The sequence below is a fragment of the Adiantum capillus-veneris genome, chromosome 1 (assembly GCF_014529385.1).
Source record: "Adiantum capillus-veneris isolate H3 chromosome 1, ASM1452938v2, whole genome shotgun sequence".
Classification (NCBI taxonomy): Eukaryota; Viridiplantae; Streptophyta; class Polypodiopsida; order Polypodiales; family Pteridaceae; genus Adiantum; species Adiantum capillus-veneris.
The window spans coordinates 163128522-163155992 of record NC_140931.1 but is presented as its reverse complement, the minus strand read 5'-3'; the positions used below and the strand labels follow the sequence as shown (position 1 = coordinate 163155992).

The window sequence follows — 27471 nt, the reverse complement described above, 5'->3', positions numbered from 1 at the left end:
TGTGATATACTTCTTCTTGTATATCCATTTGCATGGCAATGCTTGTTTACCCGCAAGTAACTCTATCAAGTCTCAAGTTTCGTTGGCTAAAATCGAGTTATACTCAAATTGCATAGCCTCTTTCCACTTAGCGCTATCGTCCATTTGAATGGCCTCTTTGTAGCAAGTGGGTTCACAACAGTCAGTGACTAGCAAGTAGTCTAATCCCGGCTCAAAACGCTCAGGTTCATGAGATATACGAGTAGATCTCCAAAGTGTTTGACTGCTGGATTCTGCCCTCTCTGAAGCAACATGTGTGTGTTTACTAGGGGAAGGTGAATCACTAGCACGTCCAACATTCTGCGTAACCGGTGGTGAGGAAACATCCTCAAACCGTACTCTACGATACTCAATGTCTTTCGTTGGCTTTCTATGCATCTTAGACTCGTTGAATATCACCTGTGAGCTTCGTGTAACCTTCTTAGATTCAGGGTGCGAGAGACGATATCCCATCTCTCTGTCTGCACCATATCCAATGAAGATGCACTTGTGTAATTTGGGGTCCAGCTTTTGTCTAAGTGCTTTTGGCACATGTGAGAATGCCTCACACCCAAACACACATAACCTGTCATAATTAGTTTCTTTGCCCGTCCACATCTCCTGCGGAACCTTGTACGTTAGTGATGTACTAGGTGATAGATTGATCAAGTAAGCAACAATCGTAACAGCTTCTCCCCAAAGTTCTTGAGGTAAGTTGGCCGTAGACAACATAGAAGTAACCCGTTCCTGAATGGTCCTACTCAGTCTCTCAGCCACACTGTTTTGGCCGGGTGTGTAATGAATGATAAATTGTCTTCTAATGCCTCGTTTACTGCAAACGTCCTTGAACTCGGAGGAGATGTACTCACCTCCATTGTCACTGCGCAAAGCTTTAAGCTTTCTACCCGATTGGTTCTTGACCAATGCTAAGAACTTCTTACACTAAAGATGTCGCTCTTTTGCTTCAAGAGATAAACCCACACCTTTCTAGTAGAGTCGTCTATGAATGTCAGGAAGTATAACGCTCCCCCTAGAGACTTGACTAGCATAGGTCCGCACAAGTCGCTATGAACGAGATCTAGAGGACTCCCTAACTTCTTGTCCAAAGATGCTGATGTCAACCTAGTCTGTTTGTCATAGATACAATGCTCACATAAGAGAAGTTAAATCTAACACAGGGATATAACCAAAACGCTGTAAGACTTTCACTCCCTTTTGACTCATATGTCCTAGCCGGCTATGCCACAACTCTATAGATGGCAGCTCGGCTACAAATAGAATTGTCTTTCACAGAAGAGATATAAAGTGAGTACAATGAGCCAGATTTCTGGCCTTTAAGCATGACTAGTTTTCCTTTCTTGATAATCCAAGAACAATGAGCAAATATGGTAGTGTAACCCAAATCATCCAGCTGTCCACTGACATCAAACTCTATGTCAATTTGGATACATGTCTGACAAGAGTCACGTGAAAGCTATCACCTGAGTCCACAATCCAATTTTGCGCATAACACTCGTCAAAAGCTAACAATGCATCAGAACTCAAATCTGATGTGAAAATCAACACATCATTTGGCACGTCAGAAATTGTCTCAATGGCTGGAGACTCAACCACATTAATCTCTTCAATTTTCACGCTGCTTTTGGGTTTGTTAGACTTCGCTTTCAGACTTCGCTTTCTCTTTGCCCTTATCACGCTGCATTGTGCAGCAATCTGTCCCTTTTTATGGCAGTAGTAACACTCAACATTTCTCATGTCTTTGCTGCGACTCTTGCTACGACTTTGTCTGCGATCCTGAGAACGACCACGCTGCTTTTGCTTGTCGCAATTACCACTACCCACATACGCATCACCATGCCCACTCGCATCAAGAGATTGACATCTAATCTCCTCAATGAGCAACGCACTTGTGACATCATCAAACACTAACTTGCCATTCAGAGCAAAATTGCTAATGGTTGTGCAAAATATGTCCCATGAACTGGGTAGAGAGCATAACAGAAAAATCGACCTGAGTTCGTCGTCAAACTCACTAAAGCCCTGAGATGTCAACTGACTGAAAAAGGAGTTGGACTCATTTAAGTGTCCAGAAACTGTCCTACCTTCTTTCATGTTGAGCTTCATAAGCTTTTTCATGAGAAAAACCTTGTTGGATGCACTTTTGCTCTCCCATGCCGAACATAAGCTATCCCATAGAGCTTTGGTTGTTGTCTTCCCTATGATAGTGAAGAACATTGACTCAGCTAGATGTAGACGTATCGTAGCCATGGCTTTTGCATCCAAAAGCTCACACTGAGCCTGCGTGTAGCCATCACCCTCTGCACGCTCTTTCAGCGGTTCTGATAGACCTTTGTTAGTCAAAGCATCCTTCATGCGCTCTTTCCACACGGTGAAGTTGCTACCATCAAACTTGAGGATGAAATATTCCTCCTTTTCTGAAGAAGAAGCCATCTCTGACAAGAGGGTTTGAAAGGTGCCAAACTATGGTGAGAAGCTGCAGAAATTTGCGTAGAGTAACCTTTGTATCGGGTGCAAAACCTCGACCAAAATAGGCTCAAAAGTGCCAACAATGAAAGTCACGACTCGCAGGAAAAATCCGGCAAAGTCTCCTTTGTATGAGGAGTCAAAACTCAACTCAAAAACACATAGAACGTGCCAGTTGCACTAACTGGGCATCAAAAAAAATTTGACATTGTCTCTGCCGTGTGACCGCCAACTAGGCGCCAAAAGCATAAAAAACCGTCCAGATACATATCCTATAGCGAGGGTACCATAAGAGGGGAACTCCAGCTACCTGTATCACCGAAGATATCTCAACATTCGAGAATACCCCAGCTCAAAGAAAACCTCACGCTATCGACCCTCCAAAAGGCTAAAGCAGACATAAAACGACTAGCCACAGTCTCAAAAAGAACTCTTCCGGTCCGAGTCTCAGAAACGCCCGGGAACACTGCAAAAATAGCCAAAAAAATGGCTCCACACGAAGTACAATGGGCAGTGTCTGCAACTCAACGTACATAAGTGACCACGCTCAAACAGGCGCCAGGAACTACTGCGTGCAGTGAAAAGTCATCCTTGCGGGATATCTGCTCTCAAAAGAGCTCAATAGCACTATGGTGTACTAAAGCAAACATGCATATATCAACGCATCTGTCCGCAGAGAAAACCGCTATCAAAATGATAGCTAAAGTGCCTGTGAAAACGTTGTGTCTGTATGTGTCTAGAAACCTGGAGAATCTGTGTAAACGGCCTCAAAATCCCCCTGTAACCTGCGTGTTGGTGTCGGAATGTACCGATTTTCGCCGCCAGACGAAAATGCACTAGTTGAGTAGCCACCAAGAGAGTCGTAGCCGAAAACCGTGCTGTAAAGTTCGATCAGTGCGCTCGATGCCGATGCCGGGTGTCACTCCTATATGGTAGAGGCACCTCACCCACGCACGTCGCAAGCACCAAGGCCAGCGTCCGATCGGATGTCGAAATCCTCTCGTAAGGAGAGTCGGTGCCAAAACACAAACACGGTGTCAAAACCGGTGTCGAAACGGCAAAACGTCGATGTCGAGGCCGCCTCCTGCCGTTGGATGGGAGCACTCGCCAATGTCGGTGAAAAGCAGCGAGTTGTCAATGTCGAGGTCTGAAAACCCTATTCGCTCTCTCTCTCTCTCTCACACGCTCGCTCTCACTCTTACAGCTCCGCTCTCTCTCTCACACGCTCGCTCTCACTCTTACAGCTCCGCTCTCATTCTCACAAGCTCATGTAGCAGTGAGAAGATCTATCTCTCAGTCTCACAGCTCCTCTTTTGAGAAAATCTCTCGCTCACTCGGGTCGGAAGTCGGGGCTGTCGGAGGGCTTATGGTGAGAGTAACCCCTTGCACACAAAAGTAGTGAGGCAATTTATTTATTTTTTGTGTTTAAATCTCAGCTCTATTGAAAGCCTGACTTCTGACGAAAAACCTGTCGAAGTCAACTCCCTATCTAACGAGAAGACCTTCACGGTGGTCTGCTATGGCTTGCCCCCACTGCCAATCTCCTTGTTGCTCGCTTTCTGAATGTTGCCAGCACTAGTCAAGTTGATGCTCTACACACCCTCCTCTCGGTTATGCATTGTTCGGTGCCTTCTTTCTCCTTGTTGGCTTCAGTTCTGCAGCTCCTTGCTCAATCTGCCGAATTGCTCAAGCTTTGCTTGCAAAGCTCTTCGATTGCTTGCTCCTTTGATTGCAAATGATTGATTGCCTCAAGCTCCCATGCTGATTTCGACTCGCTTGCCTTTCAAGGCTTTCCCTTTGTTGCCTTCCAAGGCTTTCCCTTTGCTCGACTCACTACTGCCGAATTCCTTGCTGCAATGATGCTCAATCTGCTCCCATGTTTGGTCCTGCAGAGCTTGCCAAGCTCCCCTTGCTCGGGGTCATTGCACACGTGGATTAGTAGGGGCACAGGATCGGGTGCCCTGTGCTCTGATACCACTTGTAGGAAATGGCTATGGAGCGCAAGAGAGGGATGGAGAGAAGGGGAACGGAATGGAGCAGACAGTATTTGGTGGAGCATGAGTGAGCAATGTGCTAACACTCCTTATTGTCATTATAATCATAAGAATAGACAATGGGCGGACGCCCGGCCAAACCGGCCACGGGCCATTGGCCTGAAACCTAACATGTCACAGTCTCGTGATATACCCCCCTCTTGAAATCACAAACGTCCCCTGGATTGCATGCCTGCTATACATGCAGGAGATGATTTAGTGTGATTAGCATCCTTTTATCATCGCATGTATTTCCAAGAAAAACTATCAAACATGAGTACAAATGACTTAATAAAATCTTCACACTTTTGTCCTGTTTGTCTATCATAGAGGTGAGCATTGTATCTTTAACATTTGTCAACCAATATAAACTTCTATTGCATTAAATCCGTGTGTACATGAGAAGCGCTAGCTCCAGGGTCACCCCCCTTTTGAGCACGTGTCATAACCTTTGACCATTGCTCTATGAAGTGATCTAGGTTGGGGAATACGTGGGTTGTAAACCAAAGGCTTCAAGGTAAAGCCGCAATACATTTGGTGATTCTATCTGTTCACTTTCTTCCATCCACTTTGCATCTGTAGGTAGATAGTTCTTGAACTTCACCAAATAACGTCTTGCAATTTTTCCCTTAACTTTTCTTTCTTTATGTTCTAATCAGGTACCAAGATCTCATCAAGTTCTTCAACTTTAGGTTGATCTTCATCTAGCATATCTTCCGGCACATCTCCCACAAAAGGTCTTAGAAGACTCACATGAAACGCATTATGAATCTTCTAGGTGTCTCGCAACTTCAGTGTGTAGACAACATCGCTGATCTTGTCAATTACTTGAAAAGGCCCATAATAGCACATACTAAGCTTTGGAAACAACCTTTCATGGCCCTTCATCTTCATTGATCTTGCCTTTCAAATCGCAATAGACCCCAATCACCAGCTGAAAACAAGTGTTCACGACCAGCAATCCTTTTTTGCTTTGCCAGAGTCTTCTCCAAGGCAAGCTTAATTTTCTTATACATTTCATCCATATTTTCTACAAATCGATCTACTTCAAAAATCTTACCCTTTGTGTACAACATGGGGGAACCTTTTTGCCACCCTCAACAATTTCAAAGGGTGTCTTGCCTCTTGACAAATGAATTGTATTGTTGTGTGCTGTCACAAATTGATGACGTGGCAGCGCTACCCGAACACACACACGCGACAGACAAATGACGTGGCAGATTGTACGACAGAGCTGCTGACGTGGCCAAATAGTATGGCAAAGCTACTGACGTGGCAACAGTACGGACGCCTGTGAAACGCGCTGACAGCATGCTGACATGGCAGAACTGTACAGAATTCCGCTTTTTGTGCTGACAACATTTTATGGTAGTTTTTGACCAAGTTGCTTTTGGAACAAAATTTCTTTTGGGATTCATTGCTTTAAGAACGAAGGGCTTTTGAGTTTAACTGCTTTTGGGCTCTGCTTTTGGCATCCCTTGTAAGAATAAAAAGAGCCCTAAGGGCCTTACTTCTCAGAGCATCTCGACGCAGAGTCTAAGAGCGGAGGCTCCCGACGAGTCTTTGAGCACGGCTTGTCAGTATACTTTTTGGGATTTAATTTAATTTACTTACATTCTGTTAGTTTTGGCCAAAAAAAAGGGAACCGAAAAGAAGGGAGGAGAAGAGAACGGAAGAAATAGAAAGAAAGAAGAAGAAGAAGAGGAAGGGGAAAGAAAAGAAAGAAAGAAGTTGAGGAAACAAAAAAAGAGGAGGAAGTGAAGGCTTGGGTGGTTTTGGGAACTGTTTTCTGCAAGGGAGTGGATTTTTTAATGGAAAGCAAGAACAAGAGGGACGACACACACAAAGGTTTGTTCCCCCCCCCCCTTTCTCGAGCTCTTTTTCTTTCTCTCGGCAAAGGAGCTAAGGGCAATTTTTGGAAGCGACTTTGCTCAAGATTTAATAAAATAAAGAAATACCAAAAGGAGCGCCAAGTTTTGGGGCCAATACCTCTAGGCGCGGAACTACACCGGGCCATGTCGTCTCGAATTGAGTTGTGATTTAAAGTTGTGAATCTCTCTCTCATGTCGCAATAGATTCACTCCAAGTCTAGAATCTATTGCGACACGAGAGAGAGATTCACTCCAAATCTAGAAGAATCTCTCTCATGTCGCAATAGATTCTAGACTTGGAGTGCCCAAACCTGTTACAATGGTATCAAAGCATCAAGCGTGTGCTTTTCTCAAAGCATACCGGTCCTATCAGAGGGCAAACAAGGCACTTGGGCAATTGTTATTGAAGAATCTTCATGCCCCAACCCCGGATGTATCAGCCACTCCCACCCTTACTTCATCGCGCATCGAGCGCCTGCTCCCGTCTTCATCGCTCTGTCTTACAGGGCACAAAGCCATAAAGAATCCCAGATTACATATGGATTCCAAAAAGAATTAGACGACTTCATCTGCCATCTCCGAAGCGAGAAACGGTACGGAAAATTCAAGTGGATTTCTGACTGGTCGAAGGTTCATCAGGTGGGTCAGTCAAGTTACCCGAATGCATAGCGAATCACCGCTTAGCATGTTCCATCAATTGCTGAATTGACTCTGACTTCTTCTCAAGACAATAGTCTCGAATTTCTTTGGGAAGTCCACAACAAAACTTCTCAATTTGCTCCTTAAAATTGATCTTCTTGAAAGAAGAGGCCGGAATGAAATCCCAAAATCTTTCACAATAATCATCCAAAGTGTCACCCTTGATCATCCGAAGATGGTTCCAGTCGGTTGTGGATCCTTGGCAAACTGAAGCATCTGCTTTGCGCACTCGTCAACGTGCTGTTGACGTGCATCTCCATGAGTTCATACTTTGAAGGCCGAGGTGGCCCGTACTCGTTTCGAACAACGACAAACAGATACACGAACTCGACTGACTGAAGACCAGAAAGATGAATATTTCAAAGAAGGAAAGAGTTTTGAATGTGGAGAACCATTACTATGGAAAAACCTTTTATTTGTGAGCATATAAAACGATTATGAATGAGATGATGATGATGGCTTTGGAGCGGTGATAGCTCCCGAATGAACCTGAACTGAAAGAGAACGAGAAGATACTCGTTCTGGAACTGATATTGACTTTCTAAGACAAGAAAGAGAAAGGTAAAGTGAACGGTGGATCTTAGATAAGAACCATCAGGCATTGAATGTGGAATGAATGGAGGAGGAGGACCTAGCAGATACTCCTCAGATTTTGAAGTTTACCTCGACGCTTTTGTTCTAGCAGTGGCCATTTCAAGAGTTCCCACAGATCAGCGGGTTGAATCTGGTGCAGGCGGGATTGCACAAAAGGGGAGCTACTCCACTCCTTTGTCACAGATTACCTCGATGGAATAAAGTCACTGATTTTCCTTTGGGTTTCAGGGATATTGATGGGCTGATAGTATTCTGCTAAATGACTTTATGAGAGAAGTACTTCGACATGGGATCCCCGACAATGATTTCTCGCACACAACAGTGCTTGAGTCGAAAATCTCTATAGAGATGACCGCAATATGGGATTAGTTAATCCGACATCAGTGAGATTCGGAATGGATCTAGATGTGGTCACTAAATACATTGCTGGCAGTCATGGTCTAAGATTTGGAATGAATTTTTATGTGATTGATTTGTCATGTGATGTCCTAGGATGTCATGTGCAGTGATGTGACTATCATCTTTGTACAAGTGCTAGATGTGTCGTGTCTAGTGCGTCAATACTTAGAGTCAGTGTCTGCTAGAATAGTTTATGGCCTCTGTCTGTTTTGCAGGCGTAATCGAGGGCGATTACAATTCTTTCAAGAGGGGATATGTCACAAATTGATGACGTTGCAGTGCTACCCGAACACACACACGACAGACAAATGACATGGCAAATTGTACGGCAGAGCTGTTGACGTGGCAACAGTACGGACACCCGTGAAAAGCACTGACAAACTGTATGAACGCTCGTGAAACGTGCTGATGAATCTCTCTCTCGTGTCACGACAGATTCTAGACTTGGGGTGCCCAAATCTGTTACATATGCATACTCGAGCAACGGTACCATTATTGTCTGGCACATAGCATTTGAGCAGGTCAAACACAATAGAATTGGCCTCTTCTGACTATCCATAAGTTTGTGGAGCATTGTGCCCATGTTTTCAAACAAGCCTCTCCAAAACAAACTTGTCATGCAAGGATCACAATCACTGACAATTGATTGTGGCATACCATGGTACTTAAACACATTGTACATGAACAATTGTGCCATTTGATCATATTTTATCTTCTTCTTGACAAGAATAAAATGGGCATGTTTGCTAAACTTGCCAATAACGATCCATAACCATCATTCCCTGTCTGCGTTCTCGGAAGATAAAAGATAAAATCCATCTGCTCCAGTACACCCTCAAAGAAGACATTAACAATGTCCTATATCTATTACCAGTTCTACCACACACACACTGAAAGTTCCACCACCCACACATACACAAAAAGGACAGCAACAAAGAAGACAGAGGGAAATTACAACATGCAAGCGGACTGTCAAGATTTTGAAATTTTGACAGCCCAAAAATCAGATCAGACGAAACCAGTAGACTTATCATAAACTCAAAGACTTACCCGAATCAAAATGGGGCCTGCTATGAGCAAACGGTCTCTGAGTTGAAGACGGCGCTCTTCTTCTGCAAGTAAGAAACCGGAGGATCATCTCTCTCACACACACACTTTGTCGCTTCTCTCTCACACACACTCTCAAGCTTGCGCTGTGTATTCTACGAGCTGCTCCCTCGCGGCGTAAAGCGTCTCGTTTAAATTCAAATGTACTGAATAAAGTTTGAAATCTTGCAACTATTATATGCACATGCTACTAATTGTAAAATGGCTACTCTTTTTTTTTAGGGAAAATTATCGAAATGCCCCTAAGATTTGTGAAATTCTCTAAATACCCCTCAAATTTCAAATAATCCCAAAATACTCCTCATTGGTAAAATTTTGCCAAGGTTTCCAGACATCACTCATGACATCACCTCGTTATAGGAATATAGGTTCTCCATCATTAGAAGATAATATAACTAGGAGTTTCTACGATGTTGTGGAATATGAAAAAAGAACATTATTTGTAGACAAAAATGCCACTATTTGTGAGTTTATTGGTCAAAATTTTTGGTCAAAGACATGTAAAGATAGACATTTGTAATGGAGCAATCCACCCAAATTTGATACAAGGGACTTTTTATAATTTTAGGGGTATTTTGTAAATTTCAACAAAATACAATGATTATCTGGTAGTTTTCACAAAAAGAAAATATAATAGTAAGAAGATCCCCCCACCAAACCCCTTCATCTCCAACCTACCCCGCACAACACCAAAACCTCCTCCCCACCCCACCACCTCCTCCCTGCTCCTAATGGCCCCAAAGAAAAGAAAAAAGGTCTCATGTAGTTGGGCATGTACAGTAGGGATGCATAGGACTTTTTCTTAGCCTCACCCTCCTACCCCTATTCTCTTCACCATCGATTTGTGTGCACAAAAGCATATCATCCCTCCCCTTGCTCTACCTCGCTCCACTTATCCCCATTCTTCGGCAACCACTTGCACCTTCAACTAAGGACATTTAAGGGAGGGCAATGGTCATAAATGTGATCAAGTATAAGAGAGAGAAACAATTATGTTGCTTGCCAATCCAAAGTAGAAAGAGAGATGCCCAGCACTGGTAAGAGGTGGAAGACTTGAAAAGAGATAGAGAGAGAGAGAGAGAGAGAGAGAGAGAGAGAAAGAGTTTCAAAAATCGCTCATGTAGATTGCAATTCTGCTTTCATCCACGTTTTCCATCCTAAGCTTTACAAAATATTAAATTAATTTCCCACTTAAAATGAACTCGAAATATCTTATCGGGTAAGTGCTAGAGAGAGGGTAGAAAGGGGCCGTTCGGGGGGGGGGGAACTATTTTAAACCCTTTTGTCCATTAGTAGCTCTCATAGAGTATCTTTCAACATACTAAATGATGGTGAGTCCCCTAATAATAATGAGGTCTCAAGCATAAGACAAAAATAAAAAATAATAATTGAACTACCCCCCCCTCCCCCCTTCACTCATTGTGCCTCTGCAATTGGCAGCTAGGTGGGGGTGTTCGAAGGAGGGACTCCACTCCGCAACGCACGTGCACGCGCACACACACACAGGGAGTATTCATTTCTTTGATACTCTAAAAGATGTTGGTGGTTGAACTTGTTATAAGTTTCTTTTTTTGGGAGGGGGCAAACTCACATGATGTGAGTGATTAGATTATCATTAAAAAAAAAAAATTACAACTCCATGCACCAACCGTGCCATGGAGCACCACAGTTACGTCAAAAGCCATACCATCCAACAACCATATATCCAATACAACACAAACCCAAAAAATACCCTTGAGGCTGCCACAGATGCCCATAAGGCTCCCCCCCCCCCCCCCAATGAGAACCTTCCCCTACTTATTATAGGTTTCTTAAGTAGGCTTTTGCTTCAAAAATAATGTTGTTTCACGAGTACTAGGTGCCCTCTATTCATTTTGATGTTTAAAGATGTAAAGTGAAGGTGGTCGAAATCTTAAAAGGTCGTGAGAGAGATTATATTGGAAGGTGGGAGGTCCATTAAAAATACAAATATTGTATTTAGATAAGGGCCTCTTAGTTCATCCATGCATAGCAAAACTCTCTCTCTCTCTCTCTCTCTCTCTCTCTCTCACACACACACACACACACACACACACACACACACACACACAGACAGAGTTAGTGCAAATGGTCAGCTAGGAGAGTGTTGAGTTGAGAGCATGATAGATGGATTAAGGTGGAGATCTATTGACTCGGGCATGCAAGGGAAGAGGAAAGCGGAAAGCCACCAATTAGGGCATGTCATGCACTCATCAATCTAGGGTAATCACCAATAGGGGATGTCGACGGGGTAGGGAGTATTGCCAGTGAGCCACTCCTGAGAAACATGGACGATGGTGGCGAGCAAGCGAGCTGTGACTACCATGCATGAGGAGTGCAAATTAGAATGATGCCACAACTTAGAAGTCAGAATCTTGTATATTAACGAAAAAAAATTTAGTAGAGCCGGTCTGTAGGACCTTTAGAATTAAGTTTCAATGCTTTTGTTCAGAAAGACAACTGCCTCTACATGTGCATGCTTTTGTCTCTTTTGCTTGTGGGAACTAAAAAGATTTCTTTCTTTGCTTAGCACCTAGTACCCTCTCTAAGAGGTGGACGTTGATGATGCTGCCCAAGACCATGGGAGGAAGTACCATAAGGAGGAGAGGGATGGGGCTGTGATTAGTGCACATGCATGATTCTTACAAAGACTTAGTGCTATGTGTGTGTGTGTGTGTGTGTAGCTGTTTTAACATAAATAATAAGACATAATTGAACTTTTACATTCAAAATAAGTACAAAAACAACTCGGTCTTAGAATTATCTTTGTACAATGTTTATGAGAATGAAGCCTCATTCCAGTATACAGATATCAGAAGTACTTCCCTCGGAGTAGGTGTAAGTGTACTCACGTGTAGACAACTGCTTTAAGCCAAAAAAACTTCCAAGATAAGATAGAGTCCTTACCTGCATCCATCCAAACAAGACACCAGATACGTTAGCCTTGGATGTTTTTAAAGGTATCAATGGACTATACCAGTTGTTATCCATGTCCATATTATAAATTTTTTTACTTACAAGCTTAGTCCAAAGTATTTATGTGTTCCATATATATTTAAAAATGTTTTATTACCCCAAAGTTTATATTTTAGCATAAATATTATTCTGATTAGAAGGCCATAACCCCTTCTAATCCAAGTGTCTTATCCCCCTATCAACATCTTTATTAGTTTTCTTGTTTTTTCTTTGCCAGATTAGTGAATCTCCATCAGATGAAGCCATAAAAGAAGCCTAAAAGAATTCCATTAATAGTTCAAGAATATCAAACTTCTTTTTGTTTATTTAGGACAGATACAATTTATGCCCATTACGGTTCATGGAATCCAATCCTTCCCAAGTTTGTATGTCACTTACATTAATTATACATCTCTTAGCAAACCAAGTGGCAGAGAACCCTTGCGGTATCCAGCCGGACCCAATGTCAAACCATGAAGTAAAAGGAATAGATGCCTTTATGGGGTTTTTTTTCAACTATACCCGACCATGTGAATGCAAAAAAATGTATTGTATCATCTCATCAAAACAACCAGTAATGAACAAGTCCAGCATCAGTATGCAGCCGTGGCATACCCCAAAAAAAAACCCCAACAATTATATATTTATAAAATCCAACATTAGTACGCAGCCGGGCCAAACCCCGATATTCAATTAGCCAGTATTTTGCACGACATGTAACTACTACCAGTAACAAGTCCAAAACTAGTAAACACCCGGGGTATACCCCCGCATCCCAAAAGATTTTTTTTGAACAGTATGCACCATCAGTACGTCAGGTGACCATCAATAGAGTATTGTATTGTCGAGCCAAGCGATAGCAATCACTATAACATACCCCGATAGTTTTAATTTAAACCAATGAACAGTTTACGGAGAGCAACCAAAAATCAGAGTTTTATCAAGTCAAGCGGCAACAACCATTATGCCACACCCGAATATTTAAGGATCACCTTTAATCAAACATTTGAATTGTATTACGCAGAGCTACTCAGAGCCGAAACCCAGTTGCAGGACCATAGCTTGCCAACAAGTGTTTAAACCATTCAACCATTTGTCACATACTATCAAGTATAGTCAACCCATACAGTGGGCCTTACCATGCTTAAGCGACAGTGATCAAGATACTGATAGCCGTTTTTCGGCTCTCCATAATTGCCATAGTAAGTTACTCCACCCTACCAAATTCACCCAAATGCTATGGCTATCCCTACCATTTCACTGTACATAGGCGTGTGTGAGTTAGGGGGCTTTTCCCATATCTTCTTAAAAACCCTCAGCTAGCTAGTCACTGAGCTAGTTGAGCCAAAAAAATAAAAAAAATAAAAGTATATTATGGCCTCTTTGTGTGTAAATATTTCATTGTATATATGGCCTAAATATAGGGATTTTTTATAATTATTTTAAAATTTTATTTAAATATTCTACTTAGGTGTGTGTTTTATTAAACCTATGTACACCTTCTTTCATTCTCTTACACCATAATTATATTTTTTGCCAATATTGTACATACTCTAACCTCATATTTTTCCTTTATACAAATAACTCCCACATTTTCACCCTCACCCTCGTGAAAACAAAAAATTGATTTCTACTCATTGGTTACTTTTATTGTATTATTTACTTGCATACCTTTTCCTCTTTCATCCAAAATAATTCAAGGAGGGACCATATCATATGATTCCAATATCTTTCCATATCCATAACTCCTCCATATTTTTATTATTATTATTACTCATTATTCTAACACCATGTGCTCATTGAGCTAAAGTCCATGAATAGTCCATACACTAGTCCCACCATGTATATATTTCTTTATTCACCAATAATCCTCCTCCATGCAAGGGTCAAGGGAAACTTGGATGCTTTGTATTATAATATGACATAGGAGGGGCTCACTCTTGGATGCATTGTACAAATTCAACAAAGGAGGGGGCCACTAAAAGACTTTTGCAGGCATAAAAACAGGCTTTTTGGTGAGAATTTTGGCACCTATCTCCACTCCGAATTTGGAGCAGTGATCAAAAGAGAAAATGTAGCCCACGCTTTGAATAATCACCTCAAATTTTTTCATGATTTTTGGAGCTACCATCGGTGAGCTATGATTTTTTGAGTGGACCCTAGTCTGCTCACTTTTCTCACAAGTAGCCCATAGTCTTCTCTCACCTCTTTCCACACTTCTACACACACACACACACACACACACACACACACATTCCTCTCAATCCCTCATTCAAAATATACACCATCTCTATGCCTCTCTCTATTATCTCCAAAGTACAATTCCATCTTAACCCTTATATATATACATAAATTCAGCATGTGTACCATGCTTAACCTCTGCAAATCAAGAGATCTCATCAACGGAATTACCATTTTCATCACGATAATCAACCTTGGCGACGGTGGCGTAAAGAAGAGAAGACGAAGAAGAAGATCGATAGTCATTTTGAGAACCTACACAAGTAAGTCCAAAACTTCTTCAAGCTTCACCATCACAAGGATTTGCTCACTTCATTCAACCATCTTACTCCAACCATCCACCCCATTCTACCCATTGTAAATATATCATTAACCTTCTAGTGATTACTAACACTAACCACTAACATACTAACACAAAATAGCATTGACCTAACCATAAAAGACACCTCACCTCAAGACGTGTACAAAGTAACTCTCTCACTCTCTCTCTCTCTCTCTCCTTACTTACTTTCACCTTATCTACCATCAATAATGCTCTCTTTTGAGCCCACACCCATGACTCAAGCAGACAAAGAAGGCCCACAATGTTTTGATATTCAAAAAAATCATAATCCTAATTTGTTAGCTTGTAAATTAGGATTTCTAATAATCTTAATGAGGGGTCTCCAACATATAAATAGGCCCCTCTCCTTCTTGTAAAACAACCTCCAACATCTCACATAGCACCCCAACACTCTATGCGTGAGGAGAGACTTAGGTGTAGCAACCACTTGTGAGCTTCACTCTTGGTGTGAGAGAAGCCTTCAAGCTACACATTGCAAGTGAGAGAGCGTGAGTTCCACAAATCTCAAAACCACTATTGTACATGCTCCTTCATCATCAATAAATTGAGGTTTGGTGCATCAAAAGCGTAATTCGACGTTCAAATCTTCGTCCTTCCATTTGTGCAATACGGTTTGGTGAATTCAAGGTGACTTGTGTATTCTGAGTTTTTATCGGTTGATCTTGATTTTAGAAAGTGTTTTAGTGTGTTTTTCATTGCCAGTTTTGTGTCCATTGTAAGAGCGTATTGTGGTGAGAGGTCTCCCACACCCTAAGACTGTGTGTGTGTGTTTTGGCAATGATTAGCAATCACTAAGCATTGAGTGAGTTTTGTACAAGTTCTACGATAGCATCATAACGAACCATCTCCATTTGCAAGTCACAAATAAGGTATTACGCAAGATCCTTTCCTCTCTCTCTTCCCTTTGCTCTAGCTCTCTCTGGTCCATTTCATGTGTGTCTTGGAGTGAGGTTGCTTGTATGTGTTGTGTGGTGCATCTTCTTGGTTGTGCCAAAATCTCTCTTGCGTCCTAGTTTGCATACCATAACTAGGTGGTGCCCCTATCTTGTTTGGGTTTGGCTGTGGGTTTGTTGTTGTGTTGTGCTTGTGGTTGCCCCAACCCCAATTGAGCAGCACGGGAGCCTTGAGGGGTGTTTAGAGGTCGCCTATCTGGTTACCCGCCCCGGACCGCCTCAATTTTGGTGCCCCCACTGAGGACGGCCTGTGTATGTTTTGTGTAGGCTCAACCTTTAGCATAATCAAGTAGCTTGCATGAATCACGAGAATTTGAATGATCCCTTCATTCCCATTGCAAGGCAAAAGGTACACATAATTGTTAGTACTAAGTTGCAATTTCAACGTGTAATTCGTAGAATTTTAGGTCCTTTTAGGTTGGTAGAGATAAACGCATCAGTAAATCCTTTTATTTTGCCTCTCATTAGGTACGACCTTAGTTTGGACGTCTATATTTTTGTTTTGTTTTAAGCATAAGGTCATGCATAGACAATGGATAATGGCCCAAGAATAGAGGTTTTCCCCTTTCATTTCACTCCACACATTAGAATAAACATTGCAATTAGTAGAAAAATCCATTTTCAACAACGTATGGTGTTCATGTTTGGTGCCCAAAGAGTAGGAGAAATTCTCGCGTCACCAAACCCTGTCATCCTACCTCTCATTGATTATCATAGGTCATTTGATGTGAATATTTTTATTTTGTTGTAGAATAGATTGCAATTTAGAGAATATTATTGTGTAGATCTTTTAAAGAAAGAAAAAACAAAAACGCGTCACTTTGAAATCAATTCAATGGAGAACCAACGCCAAATGTCTGGATATCCTCTTTTCTTTGGAGAGCCTGGAGAGGATGCAGAATTATTTTTGGCAAATTTCAAGATGTCTTGTCGTATCAAGAGGATAGTAACTGATCAAGAACGTGTAGAAATGTTTGAGGTAGTCCTTAGGAAAGATGCTAGCACTTGGTTTGACTCTTTGCCTGAGGAAGTTAAAGAAAATTACATGGAAGTTGTCAATCATTTCAAGAGATACTTCTTTGATCCCCAAAACACTCAAAAGCTATGGCAAGACATTGTTTCTCATAAGCAAAAAGACTTAGATGACTACTACTTGTACAAGCAAGAGTTTCTACGTCTTTGGGCTGTATGGGTGAGAAATGTTGCTAGCCCTGGTGATGGTGCAGAGTTCCTAAAGAAGGAGAGGTTCATAGCCGGACTCTTTCCTGACCTTAAGGTAAAAGTTGAGGCGGGTGCACCTGCTACCTTTGATGCAGCTGAAACTAGGGCTGCTGAGAAATATAGGAAACTCAAGTGCTTAAGGGGGGAGGTTCCAATAGAAGGTCTTAGACCCAAAGGTAAGTCACAAGCATCAACATGTAAGGAGCTTCCTGAGGTAACGGCGGAAGTGATTGAGAAGTTAAATGAATCTTTAAGCAGCTTGTCAATTCACCTTGCACAAGCTGTAGGTCCAAAGGGACAAGCAAAGAAGTCTGAAGAGTGAGACCCACGACCTAGGAGAGTCTTGCAATGTTGGAATTGCGGTGAGTCTGGACATGGGATGTATAATTGTCCTTGGCCCCGTGGGGAGCCAGGGAGACCTAACTTGAATTACCCAGTGATGAATGCAGGTGAAGGAACTAGTCAGCAACCACGGCTTATATAAAGGCCAAATGGAGCAAGACCACCTCCACAAGGAGGGGAAGGAGTTCCACCTTTGCCAGACCCAAACGTGCATGTGGTAGAGGTGACAAATTCAAGAGAGGTTGACATGGAAGCAAATGGCATTAAGCGTGGCCGAGGGAAAGGTAAGGAGAAAGAAGGAGTTACATCACAAAGTGACCATGGACGAGAAAAGAAGGCAAAGGAGACCAAGGAAGCTAAGAGGACTCGACGTCGTATCAACCTCCAAGACTTTCCTCTTGGACATGGAATGGCTCCATACAACCTGTTGGAAGACATGAGTGGTAAGGGTCATGATATCTCATGGCCTCAATTTCTTGCATTATGTCCACAAGTTAGGAGGGATTTAACAAGGGCAGTTAGCACTAGGAGAAAGGTAAAAGAGAGTGTGCCTGTTGTAAAAATTGCACAAGCTGAAATGAATGAGGACATTACACCTGTGCTAGATTGTTACATAAAAGGGAGATTGGTTAGGAAAGGTCTAGTGGATGGGGGTGCACAAATTTGCATCATGACAGAGGAACTCATGCAAAAACTAGGCATGCACATCCATGAGACACCTGAAATTAAGGTCAAGATGGCAAACAATAGCAAGGCTAGGTGCGTAGGCATTTGTAAAAATGTTTTTGTGGAGGCCTTTGGCATTAAGAAGGCAGTGGATTTCTATGTCATGTCTACCAAAGGAAATGGTTACACATTTATCCTAGGAAGACCATGGCTAATGAAAATGCGAGCTTTGCAGGATTGGGAGAGTGGAAAGCTAATTTGCAGGAACGACAATCATAAGAAGGTTGTCTTTGACATGAAGGAGCAACGCCAAGAGGAGCTCCATGAAGAATCATCTCAAAGTGAGACGGAAGAAGGTTGGACCGATAACACTTCAGAAGAAGAAAGTAGCGGCAGCATTACTGGAGAGGAGTCTTCCATCGAAGTCATGGGGGTAAGGTTTAAGCGAACCAACCAAGAGACCTCTTGTCAAGGTTTGGAGGAGGTAGGTTCCCAAGAGAACCAAAAAGTGGAAGATGAAAGAATGCTAGAAGGTATGCTATCTACAACACTTACAAAGGATGAAAGAGAGGAGTTCAAATGTGTGCTAAGGAAATTTCCTAGGCTTTTTGCTAAAGACTACACCGATGTGCGTGGAGTAGATGCTGTTCAACACAAAATTGAGTTGAAACCAGAGGCCACACCTAAGGCTCAGAAGCTACGAAGGCTAGGAGTCATCAAGGAGCAGGCTTTACTCAAGGAGGTAAGAAAGCTTCTAGCAGCAGGTTTCATTTATCCAGTGGAGAATTCAGAGTGGGTCTCTCCCGTTGTTGTCACTCCTAAGAAAAACGGAAAGTGGAGGGTGTGTGTGGATTACCGTCCACTCAATGAGGCAACAAAAAGAGATCACTTTTCCCTCCCATTTCAGGATGAGATACTAAATGAGGTAGCTGGTCATGAGAAGTACACTGTGTGTGATGGCTACTCAGGCTACTTTCAAATAGGTATCGCATTGGAAGATCAATTGAAAACAACCTTTATCACTCCTTGGGGTTGTTATGCTTTTAGAGTCATGCCATTTGGTCTGACAAATTCTCCTGCAACATTCCAACGTTTCATGAACATGGTGTTTCAAGAATTCTTTGGAAAGTCAATTAAGGTGTTCATTGATGATTTCTGCATTTATAGCTCAAAATCATTGCATCTACAAAGGGTAGAAGAAGGTTTAAAGAAGCTCTACGACATGGGAGGTCAACTCAACCCCGACAAGTGCCACATAGGTGAGGATGAAGTGATCTTGCTCGGTCACAAGGTTTCCTATAAAGGCATTGAGGTGGATCCTTCAAAAGCAAAGGCTCTTATTGAGCTCCCATCACCGAAGAGTCTTAAGGAGGTCATCTCTTTCATTCAGAAGGTGAAGTATATGTCACGCTTCATTCACTTAGCCTCGGAGTTGCTTCATCCTTTGCAAAAGTTGACACAACAAGTAGAATTTGCATGGTCTGGTGAGCTTGAAGAGTATTTTTGTAACATTAAAGTCATTTTGTCAGAGCTACCAACACTCATGCCTCCTTGTTGGGAGTACACATTCTTTGTTAGCTCTAGTGTTGGAAGGGAAACAATTGGTGCTGTGTTGCTACAACAAGATCCCCACAGTACAAGGATGCGACCCATCTACTTTGCTAGTAGGGTCATGAATGCTTTGGAGAGAGACTACACAGAAGCAGAACTCACGATGCTTTCTCTCATGTTTGCGGTGAGAAAGTTTAGATCCTACCTGCTACCAAAACCTTTTGTAATTCTCACTGCAGAAAATTTGTTCCCTTGGGTGTCATCTCAAATGAATCTTAGTATTAGGATCTCAAAGTGGATTATGGAGTTGCAAGAGTTCCAATACTCTTTCAAGGTAGAAGATAGTGTGCGTGCACAATTGGCAGGGATTCTCACTTATAGGGTACATGAGAAGGAAATTAAGGTGCCTCAAGTAAAGACCCTACCATTGCCACCACCAAAAAGTATTCCCAATGCTTTTACCTTGTTCTTTGATGGAGCTTTTCGACGAGCCACAGGGAAAGCAGGGGGAGGGCTAGTGTTGCTCAACCCAAGTGGAGAGGTGGTCATGAAAGAGAAGGTCAATCTACCAGGTTCAACTAGCAACAATGAAGCAGAATACGACACACTACTTCATGGTTTGAAGATGTGCATTGGCCAAGGGATAAAACGTCTCATGGTAAAGGGAGATGCACTTCTCATTGTTAAACAGATTTTAGGCATTTGGGCATGCAAGAATGAAAGCTTAAGGACAAAAGTTCATGCCATTCGTAAGATGTTTAATCAGTTTGAAGAAGTGCAACTATATCATATTCCGAGGAAACAAAATGAAGATGCCGATTTACTTGCACAACAAGCAGTTACATGTGTTGAGAGAGAAGTGCAGGTCATCATGGTGGCAGCAGCTGTCAAGCAACCGAGATACCAGGGATTGGAGTCATTGGCTCCCATTATTGGCTACATTTTGGAGGGTGAGTTTCCACAAGACTTCACGAAGGCTCAGAAGAGGAGACTCATGAAGAAGGCAAGTTTCTATCTCTTCCTAGAAGGCTCCCTCTATCAAAGAGGGAAGGATCAAGTGTGCAGAAGAGTACCAACTATCGAGGAAATTCCAGCCATTCTAAAAGGTTTGCATGAAGAGGCATGTGGTGGTCATTTTGCCCAAGAATCAACTGTGAAGAAGATTTTGCTTGCGGGGTATGTTTGGCCAAGCTTGCATGTGGATGTTCAACATTGGTGTAAAAGCTGTCACAATTGTCAGATAAATGGAAATAGAAGGTTGGTGCATGGCCCGAGGCAAATAGTGCTTGCAAATGGACCCTTTGAAAAGTGGGGCATTGATGCTATGGGTCCTTTGCCTAGGACAAAAAATGGTAAACTCTACATTCTAGTGGCTGTAGACTATATGACTAGGTGGGTGGAAGCTCAAAGTGTGGCAAGAGTGAATGAGAGGACAGTTAGCAAGTTTGTGTACAATCACATTTGTTGCAGATTTGGCACACCTTTGGAGATTGTTTCTGATAATGGTCCAGGGTTTAGGAAGGGCTTGCTCACAGAAGTTTGTGAAGAGCTTCACATTCTACATCGTCATAGCACACCATACTACCCACAGTCAAATGGTTTGGTGGAGAAGGCTAATGGTGTCATTGCATGAATCATTAGAAAGATGGTGCAAAACAAGACAAAATTATGGGATGACTTCTTGGATGGTGCCTTGTAGGCATATCGAACCACATATAGGGAAGCCACGGAGTTCACACCATTTCACTTGGTCTATGGTCAAGAGGCTTTGCAGCCTATCGAGCTCAACATTCCAACAATGCGACTTCATGGCAAAGGAGCACAAGATGATCAAGAGGTATGGATGGATCGACTTCTTACGTTAGTAGAGCTTGAGTGGAAAAGAGAAGCAGCATACGAGTGCTATAAGAGGAAAGCCACACAAGCGAAAGAAATGCACGACAAGAAACTGAAGGACAAAGGCATCAAGGAAGGAGAGCTTGTGCTAAGGTATGACAATCGACTTGACAATCGTTTTGATGCCAAGTTTGAAACTAGATGGCAAGGGCCATACATAGTCAAGAAGGCTTTCAATTCTAGTTACTATCAGCTTATGGACTTGAATGGTAAAGAGCACTCCAGGAAGGTAAACGGCTATCGCTTGAAGCCCTACTTGAGTCGCCTTCTACCAAAGGATCCACTAGAGCAAAAGGCAACTATCTCATGTAAGTATTGTTCCATGAAGCATGAGTGTAACACAAACCAAAATTCCAAGGGGCCAAACAATGAAGATCTTGTCAAAGACTCTGAAGCACTCTCTTTGGAAAAGATGCTCTATGATGGTACATGAATATACCATCATCCTGGGGGAGGGCTAATGATAGCCGCTTTTCGGCTCTCCATAATTGCCATACTAAGTTACTCCACCCTACCAAATTCACCCAAACGCTATGGCTATCCCTACCATTTCACTGTACATAGGCGTGTGTGAGTTAGGGGGCTTTTTCCATATCTTCTTAAAAACCCTCAGCTAGCTAGTCACTGAGCTAGTTGAGCCAAAAAAATAAAAAAAATAAAAAAAATAAAAGTATATTATGGCCTCTTTGTGTGTAAATATTTCATTGTATATATGGCTTAAATATAGGGATTTTTTATAATTATTTTGGTATTTTATTTAAATATTCTACTTAGGTGTGTGTTTTATTAAACCTATGTGCACCTTCTTTCATTCTCTTACACCATAATTATATTTTTTGCCAATATTGTACATACTCTAACCTCATATTTTTCCTTTATACAAATCACTCCCACATTTTCACCCTCACCCTTGTGAAAACAAAAAATTGATTTCTACTCATTGGTTACTTTTATTATATTATTTACTTGCATACCTTTTCCTCTTTCATCCAAAATAATTCAAGGAGGGACCATATCATATGATTCCAATATCTTTCCATATCCATAACTCCTCCATATTTTTATTATTATTTTTACTCATTATTCTAACACCATGTGCTCATTGAGCTAAAGTCCATGAATAGTCCATACACTAGTCCCACCATGTATATATTTCTTTATTCACCAATAATCCTCCTCCATGCAAGGGTCAAGGGAAACTTGGATGCTTTGTATTATAATATGACAAAGGAGGGGCTCACTCTTGGATGCATTGTACAAATTCAACAAAGGAGGGGGCCACTAAAAGACTTTTGCAGGCATAAAAACAGGCTTTTTGGTGAGAATTTTGGCACCTATCTCCACTCTGAATTTGGAGTAGTGATTAAAAGAGAAAATGTAGCCCACGCTTTGAATAATCACCTCAAAATTTTTCATAATTTTTGGAGCTACCATCGGTGAGCTATGATTTTTTGAGTGGACCCCAGTCTGCTCACTTTTCTCACAAGTAGCCCATAGTCTTCTCTCACCTCTTTCCACACTTCTACACACACACACACACACACACACACACACACACATTCCTCTCAATCCCTCATTCAAACCTGCACCTTCAATGGTTTCTCTCACCTTCTTCACCATTAACCTCCCCACTTACTCCTATAGCTCTCATATGAGCTCTCTATGTACATACACCATCTCTGTGCCTCTCTCTATTATCTCCAAAGTACAATTCCATCTTAACCCTTATATATATACATAAATTCAGCATGTATACCATGCTTAACCTCTGCAAATCAAGAGATCTCATCAACGGAATTACCATTTTCATCACGATAATCAACCTTGGCGGCGGTGGCGTAAAGAAGAGAAGACGAAGAAGAAGATCGATAGTCATTTTGAGAACCTACACAAGTAAGTCCAAAACTTCTTCAAGCTTCACCATCACAAGGATTTGCTCACTTCATTCAACCATCTTACTCCAACCATCCACCCCATTCTACCCATTGTAAATATATCATTAACCTTCTAGTGATTACTAACACTAACCACTAACATACTAACACAAAATAGCATTGACCTAACCATAAAAGACACCTCACCTCAAGACGTGTACAAAGTAACTCTCTCACTCTCTCTCTCTCTCTCTCCTTACTTACTTTCACCTTATCTACCATCAATAATGCTCTCTTTTGAGCCCACACCCATGACTTAAGCAGACAAAGAAGGCCCACAATGTTTTGATATTCAAAAAAATCATAATCCTAATTTGTTAGCTTGTAAATTAGGATTTCTAATAATCTTAATGAGGGGTCTCCAACCTATAAATAGGCCCCTCTCCTTCTTGTAAAACAACCTCCAACATCTCACATAGCACCCCAACACTCTATGCGTGAGGAGAGACTTAGGTGTAGCAACCACTTGTGAGCTTCACTCTTGGTGTGAGAGAAGCCTTCAAGCTACACATTGCAAGTGAGAGAGCGTGAGTTCCACAAATCTCAAAACCACTATTGTACATGCTCCTTCATCATCAATAAATTGAGGTTTGGTGCATCAAAGGCGTAATTCGACGTTCAAATCTTCGTCCTTCGATTTGTGCAATACGGTTTGGTGAATTCAAGGTGACTTGTGTATTTTGAGTTTTTATCGGTTGATCTTGATTTTAGAAAGTGTTTTAGTGTGTTTTTCATTGCCAGTTTTGTTTCCATTGTAAGAGGGTATTGTGGTGAGAGGTCTCCCACACCCTAAGACAGTGTGTGTGTGTTTTGGCAATGATTAGCAATCACTAAGCATTGAGTGAGTTTTGTACAAGTTCTACGATAGCATCATAACGAACCATCTCCATTTGCAAGTCACAAATAAGGTATTACGCAAGATCCTTTCCTCTCTCTCTTCCCTTTGCTCTAGCTCTCTCTGGTCCATTTTATGTGTGTCTTGGTGTGAGGTTGCTTGTGTGTGTTGTGTGGTGCATCTTCTTGGTTGTGCCAAAATCTCTTTTGCGTCCTAGTTCGCATACCATAACTAGGTGGTGCCCCTATCTTGTTTGGGTTTGGATGTGGGTTTGTTGTTGTGTTGTGCTTGTGGTTGCCCCAACCCCAATTGAGCAGCACGGGAGCCTTGAGGGGTGTTTAGAGGTCGCCTCTCTTGTTGCCCGCCCCGGACCGCCTCAATACCATACCCTTGTTGTTTACATTATCCTAAGACAAGCAAAAAGGAAAGAAAACAATAATATCAAGCTCAGTAATCAGTGGCCAACCTGTATCGGTTGAGTTGCAAGCTCCATGTTTGGTACAGCAGAGAGTAAACAAACACACAGAGTCCTAACTCTGTATGCAAGTATAACACACACAAGGCTAAGTGAGGGGCAGAATGCGGCCTCACCTCTTTAAATAGAAGAAGGTAGACCACCATCACTCATGGCGTGTAGTGCACATAATCGTTAACATCCCAAGCACTGAGTAGAGCATGCTATTCCTCCTAGGGAATCCAAAACGTGTAGCTGCCTCTGATGTGGTCCGACACAGTAGAGCAGAGCCACCGTTGCGCCTCAAGGCAGGGTAGGTGAGGCCCAATAAGAAAATTTAAACCACGTTATTCGTTGCCAGCTAAGGTCTTGCAACCATCATAACCTTATAGGGGTTACATCCCACGGTGAATACCGACTTAGTGTAGCTAGGAAAGATGTAAGGCTATAGTGGAGATACATAGCCAGGATGTGTGTGTGTAGCCACCTTATTGCTCAAGCAAATGATTCACCTATGGCTATCTCTCTATCACAACTCGTCGATGCATTACCACTGGTATCCCAAAAGGACCGCATAGTGGTAACCTGGGCTAGAGGGATGGTGGTTCGAAGCCACAAATGAGTGATGGGAAGGACTTAGTGGAGGTAGCTATAAAATAATGTAGCTATAGAGGTCATGAGGTGGAGGCTAAGGTGATGAGGTGGTAGCCTACACAAGGGGTTGGTCATGGCATCGAAACTTCAAAGAGAAGCAAGGACAATGAAAGGTGAATGAATGAAGCATGAGAGCTCCATAACCTCTTTATATAGTCTATACTATACATAAAGCAGGGAGGAATTTCGGCTCCTCCCCTCGACCTCGTGTTCCAAGAATATGAGTCCGATGAGTATTCCCTGGCGCCCGACGACACAAATGAACATCACATGATACAAAGACACTAAGAGACAGTGAGAGGCCGCTAGGGCTCGTTGGAAGTTTGACTCTCTTTCTCCTCTCACACACTCTCTCAAGTGCCCAAGTTGGCAAAGCAAGCTCTCTCTCTCTCCCTCTCTCATGGGAGCTCTAGAGACGGACTCTATGATCAAGCTCTTGGCTATGGATGCAAATTCAAGTCTATGAAAGTTTCTTATTCTCCATCTCTATTATTCTATTACTAAGCTATGATAAGAGCTTGCGCATGACCAAGCATATATGAAGTATCAATGCTCTTGCATGACCAAGCATATATGAAGTATCAATGCTCTTGCTTGAAAAATACTTATTTTCACCGTCACCTTCCTCTTTCTTTGCAGTTCCTTTCTCCCCACGGTGGGGGGGGGGGAGGGGGTGATGGGTTTGGGAAAGAGTTTTATACCATGGAATCTTAAAAACACCATCTTATCAATTCAAAAAATATATCTGCAAGAGCACAAACAAGTATTGTAACAGAGCTCTCTATTGAGAGGATTATAATACAAGTCCTTTTGGAGGGGGGACTAGCTCCAAGAGAATCCATCCTCATTCAGTTGTCAATCTTAACTGGGTATTCTCTTTGAATCATGTGCAAGTTCTTTTGGAGGGGGGACCAGCTCCAAGAAAATCAGTCTCATTCAATTTTCAATCTTAATTGGGTATTCTCTTTGAATCATGTGCATGATTATGATATCTTTAATGTGATTGTGTAAAAAAATCACCCCGGCACAACCTATAGTCTCCTCTCTATCTTTCTCTCAAGGAAAACTTCTTCGTTCATAGTTAAATTTCGCTTAATCTAAAAGTAAGTATTAGATTCTTTGACAATTTAGGTCTCTTCTTTGGGCTTATCATCCATTAACTTTTGATAAAATTTATTTTTTTTCACCTTTCATATGATTATAAATACATTGGCCATTCTCAGTGCACCTTCATGCTCCTTCTGGCTTTACTTATAGGGTCATTTTCTGGCCTATTTTTGGTTGTTTTTTTTCTATACTGAATTTTCGAACCTTTGCTTTACTTCTTGATTTTGAGCATGGTTTGTTCTTTCTTGGATTTGTGAGTTATTTGGAATAAAACTATTGATATAGACTTTTGATGTGGTCTCTTTTTCTCTCTGTACAATCAATCCTTTGTTTTCTATCCTAGATTTGAACCTCTCTAAACAAGGTTTATTTACAAGGGGAGTTGTGATTAGTGTACCTATTGGAGGTTATTTCTAATGTGCTTTATATATATTTTTACAGAAAATACTTCTTTATTGGCTTTCACTACTGTTGTTTAGATTTTCATACCGAGATAGTTTGAGAAGGCAGCATTGAGTGGACCTAAAATTGCTAAAAAAAAATAGTTGTGCACTTATTACTAATTGCTAATGCGTTCTCTTCAAAGATTGATCATAGATCTGAAATCTAATGTAGTAATGTTTTTGACAAAATAAACTCATGGGTCTGGTTTACTTCACTATGTTTCTTATGATTGTTCGGATACTACTATGAGGGTATGGAGCTTGCTAGGTTACTTGATTCATGTTTCAACCTTTCTCTACTCGCTCTGGTCCAGATTTCCATTACATGGATTCTTTGGGGGTTCAATCCTGAATCTTGTTAGAGTGGACCACAAAGAAAAATACCCCTACTAACCTTCCATGAAGGTTGTAAATCGAACTGAGGAAGTACTATAGAATCTCATGATGCTTGCACTAACCATCCCAACCTCTTGACCTCATTGTTGGCATGGAAATCCCTTCAAGTAAAAAAAAGCCCCCCTTGAATCCTCTTACCTCAACTAGCGCATGCGCACCACAACTTGACATGCCTTCGTGCTTCTCCGTGCCGCCTGTCCCTTTCTTCCTACATCACCCCTCAACTCGCCACTAGGCCCACGGGTAAATGAAGATTG

General features: G+C 41.9%; 1 protein-coding gene across 3 annotated transcripts in view; it reads right to left on the bottom strand.

The window, feature by feature from the left end:
* Nucleotides 1-9336, bottom strand: part of LOC147465924 (single-stranded DNA-binding protein, mitochondrial-like) — a 78918-nt gene extending 69582 nt beyond the window's left edge. For 2 of the 3 annotated variants that reach the window (XM_086512914.1, XM_086512922.1), the window contains exon 1: nucleotides 9149-9336. In XM_086512914.1, the coding sequence (XP_086369040.1) occupies nucleotides 9149-9236 (88 nt within the window). In that variant the 5' untranslated portion in view covers nucleotides 9237-9336. The remainder of the gene's footprint in view (nucleotides 1-9148) is intronic. The other variant, XM_086512929.1, reaches the window with a different exon arrangement.
* Between the last annotated feature and the right edge of the window lie 18135 nt (nucleotides 9337-27471).